Genomic DNA, 23,844 nt, shown 5'->3' with positions numbered 1-23,844 from the left:
TGGGGCTGTGGCCACACCATTTTCCATTCAGGAAATGCCTGTTCCTGCTGCTGCACAGGTGCACAATGTCCTGGAGCAGCTGTGGTCATGTTGGAAGTTCTTGGACACACATTCTGGTATATTTTGGAACTTGTTGAAAAGAAAATAAACCAAAACCAGATCCTGCTACCCAGTCTGGTTTGGTTGAGGAGGATGGGAGTGGTACAGGCCCCAGCTCAGCTGCAGCCCATCCCCTTCCCCACCCATCCCAACAAATTCCTTGTTCTCTTACGGAAGCAGGTGGATAGAAGGGGGCACTGCCCTGCTCTGACCCCTCATCCTCAGCAGAGTTAAAGGATTCAGGGGTTACACAAACCTTGCACTACTGGCACTGCAGGAAAAGCATTCACACCATAGCCTGTGACAATCCAGGCTCAAATGATCTCTGCTTACACTGCTGTTGTGGGAAGTTTGAAGATAAGTGCAGGCCCTGCCCACAAAAGCTGAATAACACAATCCTACCTCAGCCCCAATTACTGCCTTCTGCATGGGGTACAGTAATTTACAAAATTGCAGCTGTATTTTACTACACCCTAAGTGGTTCAGAGCACATCCTAAGGACACTTGTCCTTACTTCACTTTTCTGATGTTCTCATCCCCTCAGCCAGTTCAGCCACACTTGAGTTTTACATTAAGAGCACAGACAGCATCCTCAACAGAGACCAGTTTTAAATCTTTTATTCAGAATTACTCCTGAAACCTCTTTCCACACTCTACTTATAAGTCAAGTCAACGTGCAATGGTGATGCAGAAAGCACTGATGTGGCCGCCATCAGGAAAAACTTCATTAAAAGCATGGTTTTATTGGAAATAAATCATGCTAACAACTAATCCTTAAAAGGTACAAAATACTAAACAGGTAAGAAAAAAGAGAAGAAAGACTGGGTGCACTATTAAGACCAACATGTGAACTCAAGACTGCTGTGAAAAATCATACAAAAAAGGCAGTAAGAACAGTAATGCAGCATTAAAGGTAGGGGTACAGGGCAGACAAAAGTTACAAAACATCCTGTTTCAATATTTCTCATCCATGTACTTGGTTCAAATACTGTAACAGTACTGGAAGGCAAAAAGCACCAGACATCCAACTAAAGAGGTAAGAAAAAAAGAACATAAAAGTTAGCAAAAAAAGTAAGATCTGGTCATCAGGGAAGGAATTATCTCAAATACAGTTACTTAACAGAAATGCAACACTTGGAAAAGCTGTTACTTAAGCATACATAGACAATACCATTATTCCAGCTCCATGAAAATGACTTTGTTTTCCTAGTCTGTAACCTCTTCCATACAGTACTGCTGAGGTTATCCCCAGGTGTGTGTGGGCAGACACCACGTACACACTAACAAAGCAGCACGGTCATTGGAGGAGTAAAACAGGGCAAAGTTGTTCCCTTTGAAGTAGAAAACCAACAATCAGGAGGCCAGGAAATGCGGGGCAAAGCATCATTAAGCCCTAAACACACAATTCAAAATTAGGTGGGGACACTGTGCAGCTATGGCTTCTATCTCCTAAAAAGCCAAGCCTCCCTCACAGTCCATAAAGAATACAGGAGCCGCCGAAGAAACAGAAACTGTAATAAGGAAATTCTAGAAAATACTCCTGCACTGGAGCAAGTTCTTTCTATTTCATCTCCTTGCAGCTAACACACGAAGCAGCTGTACACTGGGAATTTCTGATGGTGGTGAGGTGTCCCAATTGTAACATGGCAGCACAGAGACTGTGTGATGCAGGGTTTGCATAGATAGTCCGTCCCCTTCCCAGCTCAAAGAACACAAAGAGGAAGAGGTCACAGCTTAGGCTCCTGTTGTATTAGCAAAAAACATGAAACTAGGAAAAAAACCCCCAAGAACTCCATTTATAGAGGCTTCCTGTATGTCGCAGGTAAGGAGAAGGTGGGGAACAAGACAAACACATGTCATGGCTATTTCAAAGCTTCATTCTCTTAATGAAGTTATTACAGGCCCCAGTGAAAATATTAAAAATTCACTAATTCTGACACTTCTGCACCTTTATCCTAATTGCTGTCCTAGAGTAAGTGCTTTTCTTTATTATAAACAACCTCATTTGTTTTTACATTATTGCTGTGTTCAACAAAATTAGATACCACTAATGGAATCCACACATGGACAGAAAGTCAGTATCCCCAGAACAAACTAAAAGCTTGAACACGTATTCTCAAAAGGGCCTTTTCTATACCAGCTACTCAACAAGCAGGGCAAGTAAAAATTTTAAAAAAGCCCAATCAAAAAAAAGAAAAAAAAAATCATCCTGTCGCTTCTCTTCCATCAAACAAATTCACCCCACTCTCCCAGGAGGCAAATCCTTTCAATAAATATCAGCATGAGCTCAGAGGTGCTGGGATTGTGGGAGGGGAGCGGGGTAAGGAGGAGAAGCAGCAGCTGTGTGCAATGCCTGCGGGGTGCCATGGTGCCCCGAGGGTCAGTCCAGGGAGATGATGTCGGGCGCGCTGCCGCTGCTGCTGGTGATGACGCCGGCCTCGGCCCGGCCCGAGGAGCTAACATGCGTGCTGCTCTCGTGGTGGCTGGTGGAGGCGATGATGCTGCCAGGCGTGCTGCTTGTTAAGGTTGAGGTGAGACTATCCAAAAACATAGGAGGACAGTACTGCTTGAAACAAACAACGAAGAGTGAAGAGACTAACTGCACGAGGGAAATGTATGCTCTGAAGATACATCTTCCCCACACAACAAGCACCAGACACGTTCCTAGCGGGATCTCGGCACATCTGCAAATCTGTGACCAAGTGGGGATGGCAGCCACCAACCTCCTCCCTCCTCACCCTCTCCCTTCTGTTCTCCAGAATGGTTTGGGTTGGAAGGGACCTTACAGTTCATCTCATCCCATCCCCTGCCATGGGCAGGGGCACCTTCCAATATCCCAGGCTGCTCCAAGCCCTGCCCAAGCTGTACAATTCCAGGGATGGGGCAGCCATAACTACACCAGGGCCTCAAATACTCTCTGGGTAAATTCAAGTTAGTGCTGAGCACATATTTACTTTAAAAAGGCAAACTATCAGTAAAGAATGAGTTTCCAGGCTCACAGAAAGACCAAACTGAATCCTCTTTAATGTATCTTCACTACCAGCCCTTGCTAGGTTTCCCTAGTCTGTGGTTAGTTCTAGCAAGTGAACTGTGAACACAGTTTGGATGGTGGCAACCTGGTAATTATGGGAGTACAAAATCACAAAAATCAGACATGGAAATTAACCCCACAACAGACCAGAAACATACCTGTGAATCAACTGGGATTAGCGAAAGAAAATCCAGACCTAGGAAGAAGAGAAGGATGATAAATAGACAAGATAAACAAGTTTCTTTTATTCACACACAACAAATTTAAGGATTTTTTTTTTTTTTGTGGTTGTAGAACAGATTTTGCAATTCATACAGAGTTTCTAAATGGAATATACCACTGTGACACCACTCTCAACGACTACTTCAGGCAGCAGCAAAACGAGTTATCTAGTACAAGTGGTTCTTTTTAAGAATGAGGATGACATAATGACGTATTATTCACTGAATACTGCAGGGTGGTTCAATGTGGTTGCTTAGATGGAGGTTGCCATTTGGAGCTGTTGGTTCATTAATGCAAGTTTCACTGCATATTGTACCTGACTTGGCCAAACTGGGACATGAAGAGTGTCATCACATTAAAGATGCTGGAATGAAGTAAAGTCACAACATGCACAAGTCCAAAAACAAGCAGCAGGTCTCTTCCTCCACCCACGGGCAGCCAATAAGGAAACATTTCTAATATCATCCCCGTTTTGTGTCTAGACAAATAAAAGGAATGAAGAAGAGGAAACTACAAGTAGTTCAATGTATATCCTCCAAGAGCAGTGACAACTAGTGTCCATCTTAAACACCATTAGCGTGTAAGCATTTAGGGAAAGATGTTTAGAATTACAAAACCAATGAGAAATTACCACATTTTTTGGTGGTTTTTTCTAAATATTGGCCTTGTGTTTGCTATGTCAACAGAAAGAAATGATATACTCCCTCCCTCTCCCCTCACCTCCAAATCTCTTCCGGCCCATGACATCTCTCCTCCTCTTCTCCATGAGAGAAAAATTTTGGAGGAGATTTTAAAGGTCAGCTGCATTTACAGAACTGACAGCTTCTTTTGTCTATGCAAGTTCTATAACTTCAGTTGGTAAGAGCTGGAAAACAGTTTTAGACTTCTGTTCTCTCAGCTTATCCTCCAATCCAATTTGGGAAGACAGCTGATTTCTTAACAAGGGAAAAGTGGAGGGAGGGAGCAGTAAGGGAGCCAAAATGGACAGAGAAACAAGGGGAATGATATCCATCTCATTGCCAAACTGGTGCTGAAAGAAGAGGAAAAAACCCAGAGATGTTGCAGGGGAGGAATGGAGACAGGCAATGGAGCAGGGAAAGGGGAAGTACAGGAGGCCAAAGTGACACCTGTCACAAGTCACCACTTCCTGGGCTCTGGGTTTGTTACAGCCGGCCAAGAGAACCCCCAGAGACCCTAAACACAGTGTTCTTTTCAAGGAGCCAGGATAGAAAACAATCAGTATCCCCACCTTTTGTCTGATATTTAGCAGCAGTGTTGAAGAATACATCATAGGCATTTAGGGTATGTCTAGGTAAAGAAAGTCAATAGAGGTCAGCTCACAGATTGTAGCTCACCTTAACCTTTTTCATACAGTCTAGACAGAGCACCACTACAATCAGCTAGCAGAGTAACTACACTGAGGGCTGGGATGAGTCAGCACCCTCACACCTCTAGTAACTAAAAACAAGCAACTACTCTCTCTCAGCATCTACAACACATAACTACAGGACGTTTACACAAAGTCTGGCTGAGCATGACAAGAGCAGTTTCTGGCTGCAGTGCTCAAATGCCAGTTTGTACCCCAAAAGCAGTGTTTGTCACATCACTGCTGTGAATTGCAATCTGAAAATGGGCAGACAGCCTGCACTAGAGGCTTGTCTAGACATCACATCAGTGCCATACTGCATATAGACTTGTTCCATTAAAAAAACCAAAAAACAAAGAGTTAATAAATTCTTTCCATTTCTACCCACCCCATAAATTAATACTGCTGTCAGAACACACACAAAAAACAGCCAGCACCTACCTGGCAAGTCTGATGAAATACTGGATATTGGTGGGTGATGGAATGGTACTGGGTAGTCTGTTAATGAAGGAGGAATAGCAGCAGCAGCATCAACCGTCGTCCCGCTGGGCACTCTGGCAGTAGATGGCTGATACATGAGAACCCTGTTTCAAACAGCATGGGAAATTACAAACAACCTGGCTGTTAGTTGCACAAGGGAAACCATGCACTGCTGTGCACTCTCATTCACAAGTCACCGAGAGACAAAGCTACAGTGTGGCTACTCACTACACAGTACTCCACTCTAATTTCCTTTTTCATAACAGTCTTCATAAAAACATGACTGAATCTTGGGCTCTCAACAGCAGCTGTGACATAAGAGCAAGTTGGCATTAAAACAAAGTACAGTGCTGGAGTCATTTGCAACAGTCAAAGACAGAAAGGGATGTCTGTGAGCACCCACAGAGGATGTGCAGGTGACCAGAGCCAGGAGGAGAGAGCTCCGTTTGATTTCTCTACAGAACTGTTGCTCAGTGACCACCTTTTACATCAAGGGCACAACTCATCATTTTCCTGCCCCACAGGACGACACAGATTACAGTAATTTCATGACTATAAGGCGCACCCTTTTGACTAAAATTTTGGTCCGAACCCGGAAGCGCGCCTTGTAGTCCGGTGCGCCTTATATAATGTACAAAGTTGTACAATCTAGCGGCTCGCAGAGGTGCGCCTTATACTCTGGTGCGCCTCATGGTCATGAAATTACTGTACACAGGTGGCAATTAAATATACAGTAATTTCACAACCATAACGCGCACCGGACTATAAGGCGCACCCGCCGGGCGTTGGCAAAATTCGCAACTTTGTAGATCAGATAAGGCGCACCGGACTATAGGGCGCACTTTTTTTTTGCAGCGAGGCTCCGCCCCCAGCTCCCTCCGCGCGGTTGCTGGCCGAGGCCCCGCCTCAACCCAGCAGTCATTGGCCCCCGGGCCCGCCTGTACCCGGCAGGGGTGGTGCCGCGGGGCCCCAGGCCCGCCTGCATCCGGCGGGGCCGGGGCATGGTCGCCACCCCTCCGTGCTGCCTCTCCGGGGCCGGGCTATGGCCGCCGCCCCTCCGTGCTGCCTCTCCGGGGCCGGGCTATGGCCGCCGCCCCTCCGTGCTGCCTCTCCGGGGCCGGGTTATGGCCGCCGCCCCTCCGTGCTGCCTGCACGGGGCCGGGCTATGGCCGCCGCCCCTCCGTGCTGCCTGCACGGGGCCGGGCTATGGCCGCCGCCCCTCCGTGCTGCCTCTCCGGGGCTGGGCTATGGCCGCCGCCCCTCCGTGCTGCCTGCACGGGGCCGGTGGGTGCCTGTGGAGGGGCGGCTCCGCCTGCACGGGGCCGGGGCGTGCCTCTGGACGCGCGGCTTCGCCTGCACGGGGCCCGGGCGTGCCTCTGGAGGGGCCGTCCCGCTTGCACGGGGCTGGGGCGTGCCTCTGGAGGGACGGCTCCGCCTGCATGGGGCCGGGGCGTGCCTGTGTAGGGGTGGCTCCGCCTCCACGGGGCTGGAGGGTGCCTGTGGAGGGGCGGCTCCGCCTCCACGGGGCTGGGGGGTGCTTGTGGAGGGGCCATCCCGCTTGCACGGGGCCGGAGGGTGCCTGTGGAGGGGCGGCTCCGCTTGCACGGGGCCGGGGGGTGCCTCTGGAGGGGCGGCTCCGCCTGCACGGGGCTGGGGCGTGCCTGTGGAGGGGCGGCTCCGCCTGCACGGGGCTGGGGCGTGCCTGTGGAGGGGCGGCTCCGCCTGCACGGGGCCGGGGCGTGCCTGTGTAGGGGCGGCTCCGCCTGCACGGGGCCGGGGTGTGCCTCTGGAGGGGCGGCTCCGCCTCCACAGGGCTGGGGCGTGCCTGTGTAGGGGCGGCTCCGCCTGCACGGGGCCGGGGTGTGCCTCTGGAGGGGCAGCTCCGCCTCCACAGGGCCGGGGCGTGCCCGCCGCTGCTCCGCCCCACCTCCACCTGGCAGCCATGGCCCTGCCGGCTCCCCCCGTGGCTCGCAGCTCGCACTTCCGGGTAGGCAATTTTTTTGAACTTTGTCCATCAGATAAGGCGCACCGGACTATAAGGCACACTTCCGGGTTCCAGGGAAAATTTTAGTCAAAAGGGTGCGCCTTATAGTCGTGAAATTACTGTAATATATCTTTACTCACAGCCTCTAATTCAGCTCTCAGGAAGCATGCTACAACCTTTCTGCTTCTCCTCAGGCTGCTCTACCTCTTGGCAGCATTGTTACCGACACCACCACGGCTGGTCAGGCACCAGCCACCTGCCTGAATCAGTTAATGAACTCCAAGTCAGGTGGAAACACAGAGAATTCTGCTCCCAGATGCTCCACAACACTCCCTCCAGCCATCAGTGTTACCCACTGATCTTCCTTCCCACACTCCTACTTGTTTACCTATTTCTAATGTCAGAAGTCTGGATTTCAGACCCTCCCCTCTCAGGCACCTCTCATACTTCATTCAGCCTACACTGTTGCTGCCTCTAAGAGGACACCCCCGTTTTCCCAAAACTAGCATTCAGACAACACTGTTTAAAGGAGATAAACTATACTCCAAAAGCTTTGATCTGGATTTGAAGAATGAAAATATGCCATATCCAGACCAAAAAACCAAGGAAAATACATAGGTCACAGAGAAAATAAGTGAGTCCTCCTACAATTACAGTTGCAGGTAGCCATCTCAAACATAGGAGGAGGGAAGGAAGTCTCAGTGCCTTCTGAAACTTCATTAAGAGATATATTTGTAGCTACACTTTCTTGTAAAAGTGAGGAAGAGTCTCTTGTAGAAGGACTCCTCCACAATCCTCACAAAAAAGCAACAGGATTGAAGTATCACTGCTGAAAGCGGCTGAAGTTGACCAACTACTTGCTAACCAAGGACCACACAGGCACTCCTGTGGGCTACAGACTCACCACACCTGCTCATTACTTCTGAAACAGAAGGAGAACCTTCAAAACAGAAGGGGATTTGGTTTATTATTATTTTAGTACAAGTCATAAGCGACTACACAGAGAGACAGACACACCTCATGCAGGCAGCAACACTAACTGATGAGCCATTACTAAAAGCTGAGCATGGAACAGTGAGTGCTGGTCAGCCTGACCAGTGGCCCTCACTCCTGCAGTCTGGGATGTCCCACAGGCCAAGAGCGGAACATTATGGGACCCACAAGCAGCACCCAAGCTGAAGTGCACAGACCAGGACAGACAGAAGGTGGCACAGCAGCAGAGAAGTTGGTCAAGCCTGGTGCTGACATCAGGCCTGACTACAAAGATGGAGGAGTTGCCAGAGGACTTGGGAAGTTGTTGGCTGTGCTAATCAAGGTGCAGGACTGACCAATGACCACAGCCAACAACAGCATCCAAGACATTCCAGAATTTAACAGAGAGATGGAGGAAAAAGCTCATCTTGATTCAAAACAGCAAAGTGGCTCCCTTCCAAGACAGGATGGATGAAACACACAACAGTCTTATTCCCTGGGCACCAGAGCAGATTAGATAGAGGATACAGCCAACAGTAATAGAAAAGCCTTTAAGATGACACTAACTCAGCAGGAATGCAGAAAGTTCCTCTACTTGGCATAACCTACTTTCTCAGGAGAACACTGCCCACTAGCTTAGCCAGCTTCCTTCTCTATGGAGAAATGTCCCTGCAAACACAGCAACAGTCAGTGCAAGTCTTTTGCGAGGTGCAAATCTATTTAATAGTGTTTTGCCTGTACAAAGGTACTGTATCAATACAACCTTCTACAGGAGAGGCCTAGGACATTCTCCTCTGCAAAGGTAGATCTGGATCCCAAGTACATTCCTCTATGGATCAGTTTAGCTGAGATATTACAGCTGAAAATGAAAATTGACAAACCCTTTGGTTGGGCTCCCGTGTATTTCAGACATAAATATGCACTTCCTTTTGGCTGGAGGATCTTCTTCATCAGAAGAGCTCTCCACTGTCAAGTCGATAACATCAACCTTCTTCTTGTTTCCCTCACTGGCCACTGTCACGGAACATGGCTTGCTAACAACACTGGAACCTGAAGAAGAAAATAAAACATCATTGTTCTCCAAAAGCTGGTGACATCAGCCGTTTATACCTGCAAGAGAACCAGGAACTCAGATCCTGTATAACAGATCACCTTCCTGGCCATTACAAAGAATGTTATGCCCCAGTACCTGCTTGGTGACTCTTCTCTGTCACACTGAGACTATTAAAGAACAAACTTTTGTTTTCACTTATCATTTTAAGGATGTAAAACGAAAGGAACCTTCCATTTTCTTAACTGCTATTATAAAGAGCAAAGACAAAGATCAAAAATGCACTCTTAGAAGACACAACCCTTTCTTTTCTAGTTTAAATTACAAGAAGCTTAGAAGTGGTAAGTCCTCCACAAAACAAACACCAACATCCACATGAATTATCCAAGCAACAACCAAGTCTCCAAGACTTGTGCTGGTTTGCAACCATTACCCACATGTACATACTTTCTATTTTGGTGCACTGGGGACTTGACACTTTCACAGCTTCCTTCTTTGGCCTCATGGGGCACCAGGAGCCATCTTCCTGGAATTTGATCTCATCCACATCAGAACATTCATTAAGGATTTCCATAAAGAGGCTGAAAAAATAAAAGTTTCATTTTTGATTCTAAGCGACATTTTTATTCTAAGTGAAAAGGAGACACGGAAAAAGATAATTATGATCACCTTCTACCCACTGTGTCTTCTCTCCCCCTAGTTCCTCTTTACCTGAAAGCCTGTAATTACAGCCTTTGCAGATATCAGGAAATATGATTATCCCAACCCAGCCACAGCTCACTCTGACACTACTCCAAAGCACAGATTTCCATACTGAAGCAGAACCATCATCCCCTGAACCAAATTCAACAATTATTACAAGTTAGAAGTTACATTTTGAAGTCAACACCTTTCAGGAACAGAAACAGGTAAAAGGAAGACCTATCCTTAGATGTTGCATTTATAATTCTCCAGAGGAAATACACTGAAATTCAAGTTTGATGGTGGAGTTAGGAAATAAACTTACACAGGTCATTATGGGAAGATAAACTAATGGAGTCTAATGTTTCCTCCAGTCTGAAGTATTTTGGCAAAAAAATACTATGAAATAGCTAAACCTCAAGTCACAGAAGTAACTAATGAGTACATAATTAAAAATTTCAAGTAATTGTGTAATCTGCAAAGCCAGTCTCTCACCCATCTAGTATGAGGCTCTCGTAAGCTGCCTTTTTGTCACAGACAGGGCAGATCCAGGTAGGCTTCTTTTCATTCATCTGAATGTACAGAGCAGCATCAAAACATTGCAGGTGTGTGCAAGTCACAGCACGGCATGGGATTGTCAGTCTCATTTTTCCCAGCTGCAGGAGATGCATTTAAAGGGTGTCAGAACAGAAGACAAAAACAGGACTGAATGGTTAACAATGAATCCAGAGCCATTTGGTGAAACAAGTCCTCCTGCTCACTGCAGAAGTGCCTGGGGCTAAGGGTGCTGCAAGTAAATTCACCCCATCACAGCACCCACACAGTGCTCCTAAAGGAAAAACGAAGCTCCAAGGCTTCATTCACCACACTGAGAACACTTAGAAACACTTCTAATGGACCTGTAACAACATTATTTACAGGATTTCATTTTTATTAAACAATCTACTGAAGTACCCACTTCCATAATTTTCTTTTAATCCAATATTTCAGGTGTTTTCCTGAGCTCCAGGTACTTGCTATACTCAGAATGACCAATTTCTACCTGGGAAGAGAACCCCCAAGGCAGCATTACCTTGTTGTAAGGTGATCTCTTTTTTATGTTTGCTACTGTATCTGCAGTACAGGCAAAGCCACCAAGATGAGGAGATAAGAGGTTTTAATTATCACTCCATCCTTTAATTATTCTGTCAGCCTGCCTGATTAGCCTCAGCACGTCAATGCAGGAGATTAATCCTTTCACAGGCCTCACTGTACACAAGCAGCAGCTTGACTCAGTGCATCACAGCTGAGGCATTCACAGTCCTAAACCACAGCTGGGTTACTGCTGCTATGATCAGGTGCTTGTAGAGGCCACCCTTCTCCCCATTATTTTATCTTGGTTTGTTAATAGAACATAAAATCAGTGAGGTTTCCAAAGCAAGGCCTTCGAAAAGCAGTCCAATTCTGCACTACAAATGAAAATGTGACTTATCTGGAAATTTCCAACCATACTTACAGGACACATCAGAGAGACCCGCAGACTGGTTGTGGCAATCTCGCTATCAGGATCTGCAGTTAGTTTTTCTTTAACTATTAAAATAAAGAAGTTATACATAGGGGTCATTATTTAAAATGCTAAGCTTGATTCAGCAGTACATGCACTTTTCTTTCATCTACCTAAAAAAATTAATCTAGGGAATGACTTCACAAACAACAACACTCTCACTCCTTAAAAGCAAGCAGCAAACTGCATCACATTATCTGATGCTGTTCAACTGCAGATGCACTAACAGCTACATAGAGCAAACTCAACCCCACATGCCAAGAGATAAATAAACCATGAGTGAGTGAGGTACAAGTGAAGAGAACTCAGAATATCTAGCTGCACCTCACAGCCCAGCACAGTAAGGGGTGCTCGTGGCATTCTCAAAATCACATTTCAGATGAGATCTCTGCATTTGCTCCCTAAAAATGCTGATTAAAAAAGGGTAATGTAGCAAATATCTTCTGCATTACCAATTCTAGTTTTAAAGAGCCACTAACCACCCTCCAAACATACAGACAGGTAAGTTAACTACTTACTTAGTGCTCTGGAATGATCAGGGTTTCTGATACCTTTCATTTTCAACCTCTGCAAAAGCACAGCTGAGGTGAGCTGGCGAACCAGATACACAGACATGGAGTAATTCTACAAAAAGAAGGATTAACTGTTGACTTCATACAGTACTCCCACTATGACAACAGATGGCTATTTACAGTAGTTGGTAGCCTACAGTAAGAACAAAAATATGACTTTTTGCTTAATCATTATGAAGAGCATTGACAGACAACTTCAATTCTGTGGAAGTCCAACATTCTGCCAGAATTCTCTGGCCAATCAGGGCTAATTATCCTGCTCCAGTTATGGCTGAACTAAAAGGTAATTCCACATCCAAGAGACAACCTGGGCCCTTCTCCCGGAAAGATCATATGTGACACATTTCATACATGCATTCTTTAAAGAATTTCTCACATTTTCTCTCCTTAATTTTCCCCTTTTTTTCCAGTCTCAGTGGGGAGCTCAAAGAGTCACTTGACAAAAGATAAATTGTCTTTATGGTACCAACAACAGCTTCAGATGGTACAGAGCTGCCCTAGTTTCTTTATACCTTTTCTTTAGCTTGTTCTGTACTTCTAAGCCCTGCCTTGTTACGTTCTGCTTAGCCTGGCCCCGTTCCCCAGTATTTTCTACTCCTCCCTAACTCACACCACTTGTCAGCTTCTTTTGTTCAGTGTTCACTCCCTCTTCTAGGTCACTAATGAAAAGTCTGCAAGCCCCAGTGCTGCAGGATAATAATGGTTTCATCTGTGTAACAAGAACAACCCGTGACTTCTTATTTCTACTGCCTGCCAGCCACCTTCCTATGGCTCCTGCACCGCCTGGGTACTGCACAGGAACTTCAAACGACTCTTACAGCCCTGCTACTCCTTTACCACCTATAGGAAAGCCAGCTCTGACCTAGAGCAGCATATAAAGTATTCTAATTGCGCATGAAACCACTAAGAAAGCCAGATTTTTGGTTTTTTTCCTTACAGAATGGCCCCTGTTGCCTTACAGAGAGGATTCTACAGGCTCAAGTTGGCCCAGCACTGAGGGGCTTATGCCCCCTTGGCTCAGCACCCCTCCAGTATCAGCCCAATCCATGCCAACTAGCCCTTATATGACACCCTGTGCTATTCCCCAGGGTTTCACTTTGAGGATGAAAAGCAGAGAATTCTGGCACAAGCACTACACCAGAGAACTCACTTCACCTCTCAGGGCAAGGGGAGGATGTCCAAGCATTCCGAGTCATCTGCTTCCATCAGAGTGTATTTTGGCAATACAGGGAGGGAAAGCTAGCAGGCATCAGCATGAGAGGCCAAGACCACACACAGGACTGGAGCCATTTTAAGATTCTGTGCTTTGACTGGGAAGTAATGGCTCATATTTTTCTCTCCATCCCTGCTCTAGAAAATAGTCTTTTGATGTCAGGACTGCCCTTCATTTATTCTTTGAACATTAGCTTTGAATCCAATTTTTTTTGTATTTTAATATAAAAGCAAATACTGAAGTCTCTTTGAAATACATGCATTTTTTGTCCAGAGAATTTGATTCTGAATAAAACCTTGTAGAGAAAACTACTTTGATAACTGCATCCAGAATTCACAACCAGTTACAGTTAAGGAATAAACAGGTCTTGACGTGACAACAACTGAAAGAATGCTGCAACAGTTATTTAAACCTCGAATGAAGTAAAAAATTCCTTGCACTCTTTTTCTTTCATTAATAAATCTACAGGGGGATTTACTAGTCACATCACAAAAATAGTTTGTTATTTTTGACATGCATTTCAGGCAAACTCTAAAAGCAGACTTGCTAATGTGAATCCTGTAAGAAAATCTTTTCAAGGTATGTGAACTCACATGTGTTACTGAAAACTACCACAATTCTAGAGCAAACTTTGTTTCCTGGCACTGATAAGTTCAGCCATCTAACACAAAACACCTGCCAGCCATATCAAGCAGCAAGGGAGGAGGAATGCTCAAACAGTTTTAGATGACTTCTCACATTCTACAGAACATGGAGGTTACCTTTCCAATTTCAGACGCCCAAGAAATGGAAATCTGGTTTGGCACTGCTGATGACAGCCTCACATGAGAGGTGATATTCAAGGGACGCCCAGGTCGCTTCTGTTCAATTCCATTTTTTGGTGGTGGAGCATATCCCTGTGTAAAAAAGGATAATGGATGTGTTACCCAGTCTCCCCACTGTACTCAAACTGCTGACACATACTTGTTAGTTTTAGACAGATCTATGAGACACAGAGAAACTTACAGGCTCTCTAGACTGGAGAGCAAAGTCAGCATTTATACTGAGAGATACTAGATTTTCACAGTGATCTACTGTAGATCACCGTAAGTCAAACAGTTATAAAGCATTTACTGTTTTGAAAGGGTTTTATAGAACCACTGGAAAGGTGAAAGAACACAGTTTGGGCCCAGGTAAGTTCACAGGAAGAGTAGAAAGTCACACAGATGTTTTGTCCTCTTTCCCCCCATGCCCTACTGGGACAGAGTGAAACATCACAAGGTCATAGCCTTAGTTACAAAAGAGATCAAGTAATGGAAACTCAACTCAGTGTTTCACACCCTGAAATCACTTAACTGTTTAAGAAACAATTACACCTTGTTCCGGAAGCTCCATGTCTCCTCAGTGACAGTGAGGATTTTGCCTTGGATCAACTACACCGGGCCCTATTAGCAACAGGTGTCACCTGTCCTTGGCCAAGGCCACTGAGAAAGGACTGCACATGGAGTACCAGCTGTATTTAAGAGATCACAGAACCAGAGTGGTTTGGGTTGGAAGTGACCTTAAAGATCATCCAGTCCCAACGCCCTTGTCACTCAGTAAGCCAGCAGCTTATTCGTCTCACCCTGCATCTGTCACGATGAAAACAAGCCAGTCTGCCACAGCTACCCTGAGAATCCCTGCTCTGAGCTCACAGCCAGCCTGCAGTCACTCATCTCAAACTCATCCTGCACCTGAAGGATGCCAGCAAGATGCAGCTCAGCCTCTTGCACAGACCTTATCGATGCATTTCCAGACACCGTTGTTTTAAACAAAAACTCACCCAGGAAGGATATGCTGGGGAAAAAAATGTATTTCTTTAACCAGAGAAATACACACACATTCACAACCTAGTGCTTGGAAAATGAGTTACTTTGAAAGATGCTAAGTCTAGAAATAATAATAATAAAATGTATGTGTACGTAAATATATATAAACAAACAAACAGCCTCACTAGCCCAGTATGCCATGAGAGTTTTATCCCAGAACACAGAGACAGCAGACATATGGGAACTGGTGACAATTTAAAAGATAGAATTATTTCAGATGGGAGTGAATGCAAGTTCTCTCACATTCCCAGTTTTTTTTTTTTTCCAGAAACAGACTCCGCAGTGCACATGCTTCATTTCAGTGAAGCTTTCAGTGTTTTCTTCCATAGAGTTGATTCTTGAGAACAGATTCACTCCCATACTCCTACAACAATCTAGACCCTTCCCCTCTGATCCTTCTAGGAGCATTCTGCTTATCTACCAACCAGAATGGCCTGGCACTGTTTAGGCAGGCTGTCAACTCCAGAGGCAAGAAACTACCAGTATTATTTGAACCTCCATGACTTCCATGGTTCTTCAAAGAACCACACTACTCAAGGCAGGTATCATCTGCTACAGCAAGGAAATTCATCAAGAGAAAGCATAACTGCTCATTTGTCTGGCTTTTCCCAGTGACACAGATGCAGGACACAAGCAACAGATGCAGGACACATGGTGTTAACATGAGCACAACCCAGTACTGGCACATAGGCAGCATTTCTCTGAAGCTTTTGGTAAGGACTAAAAGCAAGGAGATGACCAAGAAAAATTTACAGACCTCTGCAGAGGCATGAGCTGCCCCACCAGGCAAAGGCAGAAGGTCACTAATGAACTGTGCAAGTGGGCAGTAGAAGCTGGTATCATCACTTAATTACCTAACAATACTGCAATGGACAACAGCGGTCTTTGTCTCAAAGAAGATAGCTTATGCTTCCTGCATCAGAAAGAAAGTGCCAGATGATCCAGAGAGAGACCAAATCAACAAAAAAAGTCTGTAGAAGCACTCAGACTGAGACTCCTATTTGTAATTCAGCTCATAGTGAATGAGAAGGAGAAAGCAAGTTGCCAAGACAATAGTGATTTATTCACTTTCCCACCTAAGGTTCAGCTGAACAGATTAAAAAGTCATCTTATCACATTCAGGAAGAACCTAGTGGATTTAGGTCTAAAGCAGAACAATAATCTGAGATTGGTAGGAGTTTCTGCTACAGCTGTGACAGTTTTGAACAAAATGGAGAGCACAGCAGGGTGGAACCTGTATTAACAAGACTTAGAATCAGCTGACACTGATGTCCACAAGATAGCATCAGACCAAATTCTTTCTTGTTGGCTGCTGAAAGACAGTCTGCAGAAGAGAAAACCCTCAAAGTTATCACACAGAATGTAACCAGCATTGGCAGAAAACACTGACCAGAAAACATGAGAAAGAAACCCCATTTTTAACCTGAAGACTGAAGTAGGAGGAAGAGAATCTAAGGAGTCTCATAAGCTGAGTAGAAGCAAAAAAAAAAGCAAAAACCCAGAAAAGACAACAACAAAAAAACCCTGTCATGGTTGCATATGGGAGCAGGAAGGATACAATACATCTGACACACCAAGATGGTTAAAAACATTGTGGAAAAGAGGTTCCACACCTACTCTCTGCAAACCCACTACTGAAAAAAGCCCCTGTTCTATGACTTTTTCCACCATTTACAGCCTCAAAATGTATTTCTGAGTGGATTGTGGAAGAGTTTCTCTCTGTTCTACTGAAAGAAAAAAGAAAGAAACCCATTCCAGAGATATTCTGGGAATGAGAGCTTTTCCCTTTGTGTCTACACCCAAGTGTCCAGATGACCCTGTGACTATGTACTAATTTTTGCAGCATCAGACACCCCTGAAGTGTGACTGCCAGTGTTGTTACAGCATCAGCACATGTAGGATCATATTTATAGAAAATGGACATGTACTAAATGAACCAGCCTAACTTTCCAAATGAGGTGCCCTCCGTGGATAAAGCGGATGAAGGAAGTTGTTGACAAACACAGGGATGTCAACCCAACTAAAATGATGCTTATAGTATCAACTAACTAGGTTAAGAAAAAGATGTGTGCTTGCCTCGTGGACAAAGAAGAGCTACCAATGAAATAATGTGTTACTATGCAATCCAAGACAAGTAAATATAAACAGTATTTTGAAGCACAATAAATGGTTTTTGCTTGATTCAGATTGAATCATGCAGTCCTTTGTTCTCTCTCCTCAAGCATGTGCTAGGAACCCTAAAACGTTTATTCTTCATCCCCACAACAACCTATGCCCTAACCAGACAGATGCAGAGCTGTGCACAAATGGCACACAAGAGGCTGATGCCATTCCCTCAGAACAAGAAAGAAGTCCAGCTATCACAAATACAGGCAAGCCCACACAGCAAGGGCTACTACTCCCAAATCAACTCAGTCTAAGCACCTGTGAGGAAGATTCTCCATGCAAACACCACATTGTTTTTGATTTAGTTATGCCAACAGCAAAAGACGAGATTTGCTGTACGGAGTTTAATCACACTTAGCCCAGGCACTGGCTGCAGTGTGATTAACAGCAGTAACAGCTATCTCACACAGCAAATGTACAAACTCCATGCCTAGCATTAGGGAAATCTGGTAACAAACAGCTTGAGTGTTTTTGCAAGCTAACTACAGAAAAACACATACACACTCCACAAGTCACCAAGAAGCCACAAATGCATCCATACATACTTACCGGCAATGCGAACAGCTTCCCATTTACTTTAATGCACAAACTATTAGGATAATTATCCTCTTGAGGGCAGCTTGTCTCTGCTAGGCATAGCCTGTATCCATGGAAAAAGAAAGCATCATTTTCAAGTGTCCCCACAAACATCCATCAGCCAATTAAATCTTCAGAGAACACTACACAAAACGTACCTTAGCTGAACTTGGACTGTGTAATCTCTCCTGCCTCCAGGCAAGAAGTCCCTGTGACAAAGGGAAAGAAAAGGAAGTACACGCTTAGCAGGACTCATATTGAATCCATGCAGAGAAACAACTGACAACACTTGCCCCATCAGCACTAAACTTTGCTCTTATTTTCTGTTTTATTGAGCTATGAACACGTTACAATTGACATTTCTGTTTAGCTACTGCCAAGTGACACAGGACTTCAGGATCAGCATCCTCCATCAAAAGTTCATATAACAATAAAGTAGGATGCTGCCAGGGATGAAAAAGCTCTATGAATTCTCATTGTTTACAGCACCAACTCTGGGAAAAAGCAGAAAAGCAGGCTTCCGTTCCTGCAACCAGGAGAAAGGTAGGGAAGCCTCCCACCTCTCTGAACAGAGACGATTATTTGGAATTGAGTAATGGTTAATTCTTTAACAGGGTAAAATTTTCACAAAATGCACACAAATTCTGTGCACAGGTGTTCCTGAAGAACACATAACAAACTCAAGAGTAACTTCAGTAAGGATTACCACTCTGCATCCAAAGAGTAAGTGATGCATACGGCAAACCAAAACCTCACACTTTCTCCTGAAATTTTGTAGGAGTTTACCTACACTATACCACACTCTTACTTCTTACCTGGAAATACCGATTTCTCTGACTTGCTGAGGTGTTAAAGCAAAGATAAAAAACTTCTCCTGGAACCTATGAATACTGCTCTGTACTAGAAGAAGAAAAAGACACAAAAGAGGTTGAACCATGGTGATCAAAGCCGTTGATTAAAACAGGATCTGTAGTTCATGCCTGGAACGAGGCATAAGTCACTCAACATACTCAAATGGTGGTTGAACTGCCTGTAACTGTTAACAAAAAAAGCAAAGGAACAAATCTTTCATTAAACTGCATTCAGATGGTTTAATATCACACTACGCTTCAGTACAAAAGCAGCTTGGCAAACTGTGCTATAATCCTTTCTCCCAAAGGAGGGAAGTTCAAACAAATACACAGCAAAATATTTAACTGGATACCTGACAAAAGGACTATCACAGAGATGCCAACAACTACTATAATGTACTACAGGAAGAACACACGCACCAGAAGTTATTAATGGACAGCTGGAAAATTCACAAACAGCTACACATAAAAACTAAAGAAATCTTTGGGGAAGAAGGGAGGCAGCACAAACCCTCAAGCCAGAGAAGTCAGCTAGACTTCACATCTGGAGTTACCCTTTAGTGGCATCTGACAAAAAAATAAATAGATGCAATGTTCACATCAGAATCCAACTTACCTGTAAGTCATGGGAACTGGCAATATTTTAGTATTTAAAGCACACAGTAGGCACATGTTGCTTTCCTACTTTCTTTAAAAGAAATTAGAAATTTTCATCTGAAGTAAAGGCAGATTAGACATTTAAAGTAAGCGGTGCAATTTAAAACAAGCAGTAAGGAGGACAAATGCAAAAATAGCACAACTAAACCAGACAAATTTGGAAGAGTTGGACTGTCTTGTGCACTGTGGCATTCAGGGGAGATTGCTTCTATACCCAGAAAAAAACCACACAACAAGGAGGCAAACATGAAACGGAACCCAGATGGAGGAAACACACCCGAGTTCCTCAAGTAATTCCAAATACATGCTACAGCACGTGTGTATGCACACACACACACTACAGGGTACATTTGATATTTAAGAATAATACTTGAGCACATAAAAAAGACAGTGGAAGTATTTTGTTCTTTAATTCAGTGTGGTTTAAAACTAAGCCACACACTTACACCTGTGCTCCCATATAAGTGCAAAGAATCACACTCATCCCTTCTCAAGCATGAAGCAGTGAGGTGGACTATATTTTAGTGACTCTGACTTAGCTGTTATTTAAATACTTAACTCTCAAATGCACAAAAAAAAAGTGAGTGTCACTATGCACAAAGAAGTGACAACAGGTACTGTAATTACTGTTTGTTGGTAAAGTTTTCTGCTTTAGGTACTGGAGCATGGCAGATCATCAGTACATCCCTCACTGAGGTATGGGTCACAGCCTAAAAGATTTTATGATCAGTTAAGAAACTAAGTTGTTTAAGAGGATGCAGACTATTCTATAAACATAATTAAATAGTTAGGGAACGTTTTTATGATGTAAGGTAAGCTAGACTGAATTTCAAGACAGAAGATACAGTTCCAAATAATTAAAAACATTCAAGACTGAGGCACTTGGGGAAGATAAACTTGATTTCAGGTTATCTGGAAGACAAAGTCCACTCTATATTATAACATACAGTATTGCAACAACTTGCAGGCTGAGAAACTTCACTACTCTGAGCACAACACTGAACAGTGGGCAGAAAGTACCTATTCCAGTGCCAGATCTCAGAGCCTGTAGAGTTGTTGGGAGTGAGGTAAGGGTAAAGTAGCAAATCAGTGAACTTGTTGTCTTCACTCTGTTGCAACTTGTAAATTACTGACCTTGAAATACCTCTTCTACTACTCCTGATAAAACAGTTCCTGATTCACGCTGGGAACAAACTTTAGGTTCAAATCTTTCAGCCAAAAAGTGGAGGCTCAGACTAGGTATTAGGAAACATTTTGTTACAAAGAGGGTGATCAAATACCTGAAGAAGGGCTCTAGGAAAAATAGTTGATGCTGTAAGCTGCCAGTGTTTAAGGGGAATTAGAGAAAAAGTTATTTTCTCTAACTTTTGGTCAGGCAGTTGGATGATCATTGTAGGTACCATCCAACTGAATTACCCTGTTCTTTTTAATATTCAAAAGACAGAAATCTTAAATCACATTACTTTTAGAAGAGAAAACAGAAAAGTGTGGCTTTGCACATTTGGGGAAAATGGTAAAGAAAAGGAAAAGGTAAAGATGTAGAAGGAAAGAAATTTCCAACTCGTCCCAGTTGCAAAAAGTCACTGAAGCCTGGGCTCAGCACTGTCAGAAGTAAAGCTTAACTTAACGAATTAAACAAGCTACAGAGGTATTAAACACTTACCCAGACTCGTGGGTTTAACGAGCACGTCGAGCACATCGTAAAAAGGTAAGCTTTTCAGCTGCACATCAGGATGAACAGGAGGAATCGGGGGGGATGGCTGCTGCATCTCAAAGTGAGGCTTAGTGTCTTGGAGGAGCACGGAGCTGACAGGCGAGGATGAAGACTGAGGGGTGACTGAAGTCGAAGGGAGTGGGAGAATGCCTGCCACAGCCAAGTCGGGCTCGACTGCAGAGGAACTGCTGTCCAGGTTGAACGCCGCAGGTTTTATAGCCGATAGATCCGACAGCCCCTCAATCGTCCTTGGATACCGACGCCTATAGAGTTCCCGGATTTTGATCTGAACTGCTGGGCTGCAGCCGCTCTTCAGTAAGTGCAGCGCCCTCATCAGGAGGTCATGTTTGCGCCCGCTTTTATTACGTCCAGCAAATCCCAGCAGCACTTGCAGTTCAGAAACACGAAAACTTGATATCATATTCTAGAAAGGAAGGAGAGAAAAAGCACAGGTGAGCCAACAGCACCCCAAGGAGGCCTTTCAAGGAGCATGGCACAGCATCTTTCATCATCTAATCTGACAGCTTGTTACTTGGTTATGGGTACTGCCCACACCTTCACAGAACACACGAGTACAGTTAGTTTGAAATGAAGAAACAAAGCGTCCAGGATGCAGGTTGAATTTGCCCATGAAAGATTTGTTTCCACACTCAAACAATAGTAACAACCAAATCTGAAATTCACAGCACAAGCTGTACCACAAAGAATCTGTCTCACTTTGTGGAACAAAATATCAAACCAAAAAAATCAAGTGAATCAGTATTATCACCTGTCTTCCAACATTTCCTTATTTTATTTCATAATTTCTCAATAGTTTATTGTGAAACTCCCTTTATTTTGGACACTCTTAGAGGCATGCATAAACAGAGATAGGCATTTCAGACTTCACTGCTGAAAGATACACACAGCAAGGCAGACAGTTCTTAAAAAAAACTACATTATTGTATACTGTGGTATACACAGCGTGATATACAGACAACATTCTTCAACTGACAAAGAATTCCCTCTCCTTTTCAGATCACATTCCGGTATCAAGTGCCACAAAAAGTATCTTCAAAACAAACAATACTATTTACTTTGTTATTAGGGTTTGTTTTGGAAGACTGAGGATTGAATTGTGAAGTTAAAAAATTTGGAATCCTTCTGTTTGTGAAAACATAAATTAAAAAATAAAAAAGTCCACTACACAAAAGGAAACAATCTTGTGCCCTGCTACTACAAACAATTAACTTTGCATCAGTTAACAACTAACAGATGCATCATTTCACATTTTTGTGAGCAATTTCAGAGGCATAAAATTGTCCAGAATCTTCTAATCAACTTGCTTCGTATTTCTGGGGGACTCTTTCACCATAGCAAGGAGGTAAAGTTTTTAAAGGTGGACAAATATCTGCCTTAAATCTGCACTGTTGCACCATGACAACTCCAGACTTGGGGACTGGAGATGAAGGTGCTAACAGGAGGTAGGGAACAGCAGACATCTGGGATCACATGTATTTTTAAAAACAGTTCAGATTATTAAAGCTTTGGGCATTGATTTCAGATGGGACAAACTCAAAACACAAAGTTTTGACTTTATCTTCCAAGTCCTTACTAAACAGAGTCACTCATGTTCTGACACAGATCTGATCTCAGCTGAAGTTTTAACGCAACTTTTGCCCAAATATTGAGTCAGACACTGAAAAAGGCAAAATCCTGCTTGTGTCCCTGGCTTGTTCCCTATTCTCTCTAATATTGTGAAAATTGTTTTGGCAGTAAGACCAGCAAATTGTGTCAGATGCAAAAAAGGAACTTAAAATCACAGATTCATTTAGGTTGGAAAAGACTTCCAAGATAATAAATTCCAACCATTGCTCCAGCACTGCCAAGGCCACCACTAAACCATGTCCCCAAATGCCACATCCACACAGCTTTTAAATCCCTCCACGGATGGGGACTCCACCACTGTCCTGGGCCTTGTGCAGGGCTGGACAACACTCTAGGTCAGTAAATTTTTTCCAGTATCAAATCTAGACCTCCCCTGGAACAACTTGAGGCCATTTCATCTTGTCTGTCCCTTTGTTACCTGAGAGCAGAGCCCAAACCTACCCGGCTCCCTCAGCTCCTCCTGGGGCTCCAGCCCCTTCCCAGCTCCGTTCCCCACCCTGGACACGCTCCAGCCCCTCGGTGTCTCTCTTGTCCTGAGGGTTCCAGAGCTGTCCCCAGCACTGGAGGTGTCCCAGCAGTGCCAGCACAGGGGACAGCACTGTCCTGGGGCTGTGTCACACCCTGGCTGGGACACCATGGGCACCTTTTCCACCTGGGCACACACTGTCCCAAGTCCAAGTCAATGGCTATTTCTTGTGCCACTGAAACACAGCAGGATTAAGTAGCCAGGACCTGCCTTCTCAAGAGCCACACTATTTATGCAAATCAAAATTACCACCTAAAACACTATGGCAGAAGCTTCATCTGGCACACCCTTTCCTCATCATTGAGGAGACAATGAGAGATTTCAGCTCCTGATTGTCAGCAGTTCCACACAGCCCATTCAGATCCAGTGACTCTTCTATCAAGAAGCTGTTCTAATCAGAGCTAACACAACAGCTTTCACACAGGTAGTCCCCAACACGCCATGGACACAGCAGCCAGCAAAAAGTCAAATGAGGCACTGGGTGGCTCACGCAAACTTCAAGAGGCCAACAGCAGATGTCACCATAATTTCATCCCAGCAACTTCCCTCAACAACAAAACAATACAAGATGGAGAATGTTCATCTCCACCTGGCATTCCCCTTCTACTTCTTGCTCTCAATCGGACTGACAAAAAAAAAAGTGTTC

At 44.3% G+C, this 23,844-nt stretch overlaps 1 protein-coding gene across 12 annotated transcripts in view; it reads right to left on the bottom strand.

Annotated features, from left to right (window-relative positions):
* Positions 1–701: 701 nt before the first annotated feature.
* Positions 702–23,844, bottom strand: part of PIAS2 (protein inhibitor of activated STAT 2) — a 29,555-nt gene continuing 6,412 nt past the window's right edge. For 2 of the 12 annotated variants that reach the window (XM_033085521.2, XM_033085524.2), the window contains exons 2-14: positions 20,975–21,449; positions 18,619–18,703; positions 17,962–18,012; positions 17,777–17,867; positions 13,976–14,110; positions 11,948–12,053; positions 11,382–11,455; positions 10,382–10,542; positions 9,653–9,786; positions 9,036–9,204; positions 5,160–5,302; positions 3,289–3,326; positions 702–2,665 (exon numbers count right to left, since the gene is read on the bottom strand). In XM_033085521.2, coding sequence (XP_032941412.1) covers positions 2,480–2,665; positions 3,289–3,326; positions 5,160–5,302; positions 9,036–9,204; positions 9,653–9,786; positions 10,382–10,542; positions 11,382–11,455; positions 11,948–12,053; positions 13,976–14,110; positions 17,777–17,867; positions 17,962–18,012; positions 18,619–18,703; positions 20,975–21,449 — 1,848 coding nt within the window. In that variant the 3' untranslated portion in view covers positions 702–2,479. Of the gene's footprint in view, positions 2,666–3,288; positions 3,831–4,178; positions 5,303–9,035; positions 9,205–9,652; positions 9,787–10,381; positions 10,543–11,381; positions 11,456–11,947; positions 12,054–13,975; positions 14,111–17,776; positions 17,868–17,961; positions 18,013–18,618; positions 18,704–20,974; positions 21,450–23,844 lie in introns of those variants that run through there. The other 10 variants (XR_004420738.1, XR_004420739.1, XM_033085522.2 and 7 more) reach the window with 10 other exon arrangements.

Source organism: Catharus ustulatus, chromosome Z (assembly GCF_009819885.2).
Source record: "Catharus ustulatus isolate bCatUst1 chromosome Z, bCatUst1.pri.v2, whole genome shotgun sequence".
NCBI classification, from domain to species: Eukaryota; Metazoa; Chordata; class Aves; order Passeriformes; family Turdidae; genus Catharus; species Catharus ustulatus.
This window is presented reverse-complemented; position numbering and strand designations above follow the sequence as displayed.